This window comes from Medicago sativa, chromosome 6 (genome assembly GCF_051527215.1).
Source record: "Medicago sativa cultivar Bolivia chromosome 6, Bolivia_mono, whole genome shotgun sequence".
NCBI classification, from domain to species: Eukaryota; Viridiplantae; Streptophyta; class Magnoliopsida; order Fabales; family Fabaceae; genus Medicago; species Medicago sativa.
Window position 1 is genome coordinate 16,215,539 of NC_140754.1, and position 6,013 is coordinate 16,221,551.

General features: G+C 31.7%; 1 protein-coding gene across 1 annotated transcript; it reads right to left on the minus strand.

The window, feature by feature from the left end:
* Window positions 1-479: 479 nt before the first annotated feature.
* LOC146913226 (BAG family molecular chaperone regulator 2-like) lies at window positions 480-1,876 on the minus strand. Its single transcript, XM_085716459.1, has 2 exons — window positions 1,506-1,876; window positions 480-1,039 (listed from the first exon to the last, which is right to left on the minus strand). Exons 1-2 carry the CDS (start codon window positions 1,750-1,752, stop codon window positions 813-815), a joined length of 474 nt encoding a protein of 157 aa, XP_085572585.1. The 5' UTR covers window positions 1,753-1,876; the 3' UTR covers window positions 480-812.
* Window positions 1,877-6,013: the final 4,137 nt, after the last annotated feature.

Consider the following 6,013-nt stretch of genomic DNA (forward strand, 5'->3'; position numbering starts at 1 on the left):
GAGCTGCATGCGTACTACTACTATTTAACTATTTTATTGGTACCCAATTGAAGCTTTTGAAATGATCTTATAAAAAGAGGAAAATAAATTTTGAAACATATTCTGCCCCTTTTAATCATTGGTGTGCACGCATGGAATTATATAATAATAATTGAATAAGCACAACTGTCATCATTGAAAAATAAAATAAAAAATTGTGCAATAAAAAAGGAATCAACACTTCTATATTACTCCCTCCGTCCCATATTACTTGACCTGGTTGACTCTGTCACGTATGCCAATGCACAATTTTAAACTTAAATTTCTTTAATAATCTAGTAGAAAAAATTACGAAAATTTGATATTTTGAAAATATTAATCGAGACGAATCTAACAACATCTTATATGCTATATTTTGTTTTTATATATTAGTTGAAAAATAGAGTCAAAGCATGGTATATGAATAGTGCAAATATTCTAAATAGGTCAAGTAATATGGGACGGAGGGAGTAATATACTAGCAAACTCCAACATAACATGGTGTTGCACCAGCTTACACATTTTTAAATCAAATTAAACAAAGATCCAACTACTAGATAATAATAATTAAGTTGCTTGCTTTATTCTAAATGAAATTAACAAAAGTGAAGAAATACACATAATTTTATTACATTAAACTTAGTTTCACTTTTGTTATTTTCTGGTTAGTACTAATCATTGAGTTTGAGAAATTAGCTTCGAGTGTATCGTGAATTTGGATTTCCTGCAATCAGATCTAGCATTCACACATTTGGGATATTAGCGATTGTTCGATCAAGATCAAACGATTCATATTATACACAAATTGTAGGACAAGGATTTCTAATATGTTGTCCTCTTGCCAAACCAAGTAGCTTCATTTCCTTGATAGCTGGATCTTCTAGAAGCAAAACCTTGTCTTTGTCCCTAACACCAATCATGTGAAGAAATTCATTGTCATCCCTCTCTTTACCTTTGTAGAGAAGCCTCTGCTCTCTTGGCTCTAAACTTGTTACCAATGACAAAACCATTTTCAATTCTCCTGAAATTCATTCATAAAAATTGATAAATAAACACCTCAAAGTAATTTTTATAGTTGATAATATAATAATGCAAGACTTTTTTGGTTCATCAATAACTAATTGAAATGTTTCAAAAATATAAATATAAATATGGTTTGTGAACAAAAGTTATTATCCATGCAGAATTTTTTCAACCCTCTAACTCTTAAAAATGGAGAGTAAATAATTCAAAGTTCCGCCGTACGGTAGCAAAACTGGAGTTTTCTGAACAATTTGATCTTAACTAAAGCTCGTTAAATGTGAGTTCAACTACATGCCAACAAATTTTGGTAATAACTCACTTTAACCATATTTTATGTTAATGTACAAAAAGTAAAACTTTTTTTTTCTTATATTTACCTAAATATAATTGTTCAATTAAAAAAAATTAATTTAAACCCAAAACAAAAGGCAATCAATACAAATGAAAGGTTGGATTAGACTTACCAAAAGTTGAAGTTGCTTCAATAGAAATGTCATGCCACTTTGACATAGTTGAAACTCTAATTGTGATCATCTCTCCAACACTTTTGTTACTCTCTCTTTTTTGTACAAGCATGCCACCAGGCCTAAGTTCCCATTCGATTTCACTATTTTCACTACAATCCTTCTCAATTGGAGATGCTACTACTTTGTTTCCAAAGCCAAGTTTAGATATGCTTCTACAAAACCTCTTTGACCTCAACTTCATCATCTTATTTTCTTTTTCTTTCTCTCACAATAAAACCTTTATGTTTTCTCTCACAATAAAACCTATAAGTTTAGGAACTAGTATTAGAAGATAATGTGGCTAGGCACTTATATAATACTAGAAAGTATATGAAATACGAAAATGACAAATTAGAAGGCATGAATAAAATACAAGCCGACCTTGTGTTACAAAAAGGTTAGACTTAAGGGAACAAGCATAACCAATCAGGTTTGAATGAACACATGGAAGAAAATATGGGCATTTGTCTTTTATGTTAATCTTATGAAGGGCCATGCACATGGAGGGTTGTTGCTTAGGTATAAATAAATAGCTTGATTAGCGGGACAAATAAGAATCAATAAGTTATTGGTCGGTTTTTCTTTCCGACTAATAACACAATTAATCCGTCTTCTTGAGCATAACTTGGATGGTAGACACATCAAATTGTATATATGAGAGTTTTGGTTCAAACTTTTAAATTTCCACTTATTCATCTTAAGGGTGAATTTCTAGCCACTAAGATACTTGACCAAAAAAAAATCATGCTTCTATATGATACTCCATCATCTCAAATTATAAGTTACTCAATTTGTTTCAAAATAAGTGATAGAGTTTGACCATATATATTATTTCCATATAATAACTTTGACCGTTGTTTTTTTAAGCAAATTAGGTGCAAATGAATATGTGACACCCTGAGTAGATTAACATAAAAGAAAAAAACTACAAAAGAGTATGGGATAACAACCCTAAGGGGTAATAAGCCACAAATCTCAATCCGAACAAACAACCACACACCACTTGCACAATCGAGTGAACCCATGTACAAGATCAAAGACTAATTACAAAACAAATGTGGTTTGTGAATTAACGAGCATCAGACCCAGATTTTGAGAATAACGAATGAATCTGAACGCCATCGCGGAAACAATTTCAATCACGAAACATCATTTTGAACAATGAGCATCAACGACCATGAGTCATGTTGAAACGTGAAAGCATCCAGATTGTAAAGCCAATGCTCTTTCGAGCCACATAGTCCAAACAAAGCTAACTTAGAATCTTGGAAACAAGGCAATCTTGAAGGATATCAACGAACTAACATATCTAGATCGAAGCGAACCACATAATCTAGGAACGAAACGAACCTAAAGTTCACTTTGTGACGCAACTGATCTAGGACCCAAAAGAACCATCGTTGAACCACATGAACTCGTAAAACTAGATATGAAGACGACAAAGGTATATATAAACTGGAACTAAGCAACTCCATACCCACTAACATGATTCTGAATCTGGAAACAACATTATCCAAAACCTATAGTCGCAAACCTACCATCTAAAATCGAATCTAAATCCAACACTAATGTGGCGGCCAAAAGATAACAATGACAGAAGCCTGAGAGTCGGATCCCAAAGGAGATGGGACTTAAACGACCCAAATATGTGTGAATCGGTGGTGCAAAGAAAGGATATCGTCGCACCACCACTCAAACAGTCTACATCGGGGAAAAAAATCATTTTGGATTTGGAGGGAGAAGTGAGGCGAGCAACTGGTTGTCATAACTTTGATAGCATATAATATGTTGTTGAATTTGTCTCGATCAATATTTTTAAAATATCAATTTTTAATAGAACTTGTTGATATTGTTCTGCGTGAAAAACAAGTCCGACTTTTAGTACAATTGATTGAGTCAGATGGTTCATTCTAATTTTAATAATATTTATCATCAATAATTTTGATTATCATAAAAGATTTATGTAATATATTAATATCGGGGAATTAGTCACTTTAGTCCCTGAATGGGAGAGGATTCGTCACTTTAGTCCCTGAATGAAGAGAAATTGCAAAACAGTCCCTGCATGGTCAATTTCAGGGACTAAAATGACTAACGGAGTCTACATTCAGGGACTAAATTGACTAACGAAGTTTGCATTCAGGGACTAAATTGACTAACAAAGTCTACATTCAGGGACTATTTTGCAATTTATCTGCATTCAGGGACTAAATTGACGAATCCCTTCCGATTCAGGGACTAAAGTGACTAATTCCCCTATTAATATCCATTGCAAAATAAGCCGGAAGAATTAAACTAGTTTATTTTTTTCGGGAACTTTTATTAATTCAACTAGCACTAATAGTCATTTTGCAACCATTTTTAAGGAGATTTGAACTATCTACCTCAAGGATACAAAACTAAAATCTTTTCATTGAGGTAACACATCAAGTGTCATTTTATTAAAATTGGAGAAATGAAATTTTTATTAATTAAACTTTCACTAATAGTTTAGAAAATTTGAACTATATACTGAGGTTATAAGAAATAACTCTCATGAGTGAGATAACACCTGTGGTGTAGAATTGAGTTAGTAATAAAGGATTGGGGTAATAGTTATTTTAGTCCATGAATATGTAATGATTAGTCATTTTAGTCCTTCATTGAATCAAAATTTCAAAATAGTCTCTGATTGTGCATTCTGTTAGTTAAAATAGTCCTTGACACTAAAATAACCTCTCAATGTTCACAATAACTCTTTTCATATAGAGACTAAAATGACAATAAACATGTACTTATAAGGACTAATATGACAATAAATAAATATATTGGAGGACTAATCTGACAATATTAATGAAATATTTTAACATTAAGGACTATTTTGACTAACAAAATGCACAAGCAGGGACTACTTTGAAGTTTTGATACATTGAAGGACTATTTTGGCTACTCATTACAATTTCAGGGACTAAAGTGACTATTAGCCCTAAAAGATTTGAGTATATTGTACAGTTTCAAGAACAAAACACCAATTTAGTCTTTAAGTAGTCCCTCTCTTTCCAACTTAGTCCGTAAATTATGCAAATATGATATACTATTTTTAAAGTATATAAAATCCGCCAACTTCTTTAAAAAAAAAAAAAAATCCGCCAACTTAGTCCCCAACATATATCCTAATAGAAAGGACTGAATGGAAGAATTTTATTTGCTTTGGAGACTACGTATTATATTTATATAGTTTAGAGACCAAATTAAAATTAACTTAATAGCTTAGGAACTAAATTGATGGTTTAATACCCAGTTTTAGAAGTTGTTGATTCAAGTCCCGCCAATGCTTTTGGTGATAGGTAAATATTCACAGTGAACGAAGTTAATGATTTATGTGGATATTTTATGTTAACAATATCAGGATTAAGGCACTAATTTTGGATGAGCCGAGAATTGTATCAATAAAAAAATAAATTTATAGATACAACAAAAATAACCCAAAAATTAGATGATGGACCAAAATCAATAAAAAAATAATAATATACTATTCGAGGGACCAACAAATTAATTGTAAAGCTAAAGAAAATGACACAAATACTCACTTTCGCAAACAGTTCACACAACACAATGGATTAAGCTCCATATATGTTGGAGTTTTCTTGAAGATCATGCATTTGCTTTGTCTCAAGTCTTATAGTATGATGTTGAACAATGAATAATTTGCTTTGTCCTAGTTAAACACTTTCAACCAAGACAAAATACTGTTGCTTATGGTAGCTACGATTTTTTTTGCAGGCCCTAGTTTCCAAAAAATATATCCAATGTGCCCTAGTTTGAAAAAAAATATCTAATATGCCCTACTTTGCCATTTTTCCTTACATAGCTCCATCTGAGATGGCACCATGTATCTTTTAGGATAGCTCCATCTCAGATGGAGCCATCCTACCTCTTTTTTTTTCGATTTTAAATTTTTTTTGGCTTATTATTTAATATCTCCTTTAGGGTAGCTCCATCTCAGTTGGCACCATCCTACTAGCTTCTTTTAATTTTTTTTGTTTAATTTGCTTGCTGAAAATTTATTAAATAGAAATAATATAAAATAACTTAATAATATAGATTGATACATTAAAAAAATTAAAACAACATAATTATATAAAAAATAACTTAATAATATAGATTGTTGGAGCGTGTATCATGCAAGATTTGGCATCCGAGTAAATAAAGTATATACGCTCTAGCATGCATTATTTTTTGTTCGTTGGTTATCCGCTCCTTATTGGCACATATATCCTTAACATGTGATTTTAACGATGTTAAGTTAAGACAATTACCATCTATATGTTTGTTGTCAAGAACTGCACCCAACAATTCTTCACAAACAGAATCTATGCAAACATATTTATCGTCAAATACTGCGCGTCCTTGAACACGTAGACCCAATAATAATCTAACATCTTTCAAAGTGATCGTACATTCACGGGTGGGAAGAAAAAAAGTGT

Bases quoted from the DNA above. Each gene is read 5' to 3' on its own strand.
- LOC146913226 (XM_085716459.1), bottom strand. From the start codon at position 1,752: ATGATGAAGTTGAGGTCAAAGAGGTTTTGTAGAAGCATATCTAAACTT. The intron at 1,040-1,505 runs GTAAGTCTAATC...AATGAATTTCAG, and splicing joins TGAAGCAACTTCAACTTTTG to GAGAATTGAAAATGGTTTTG.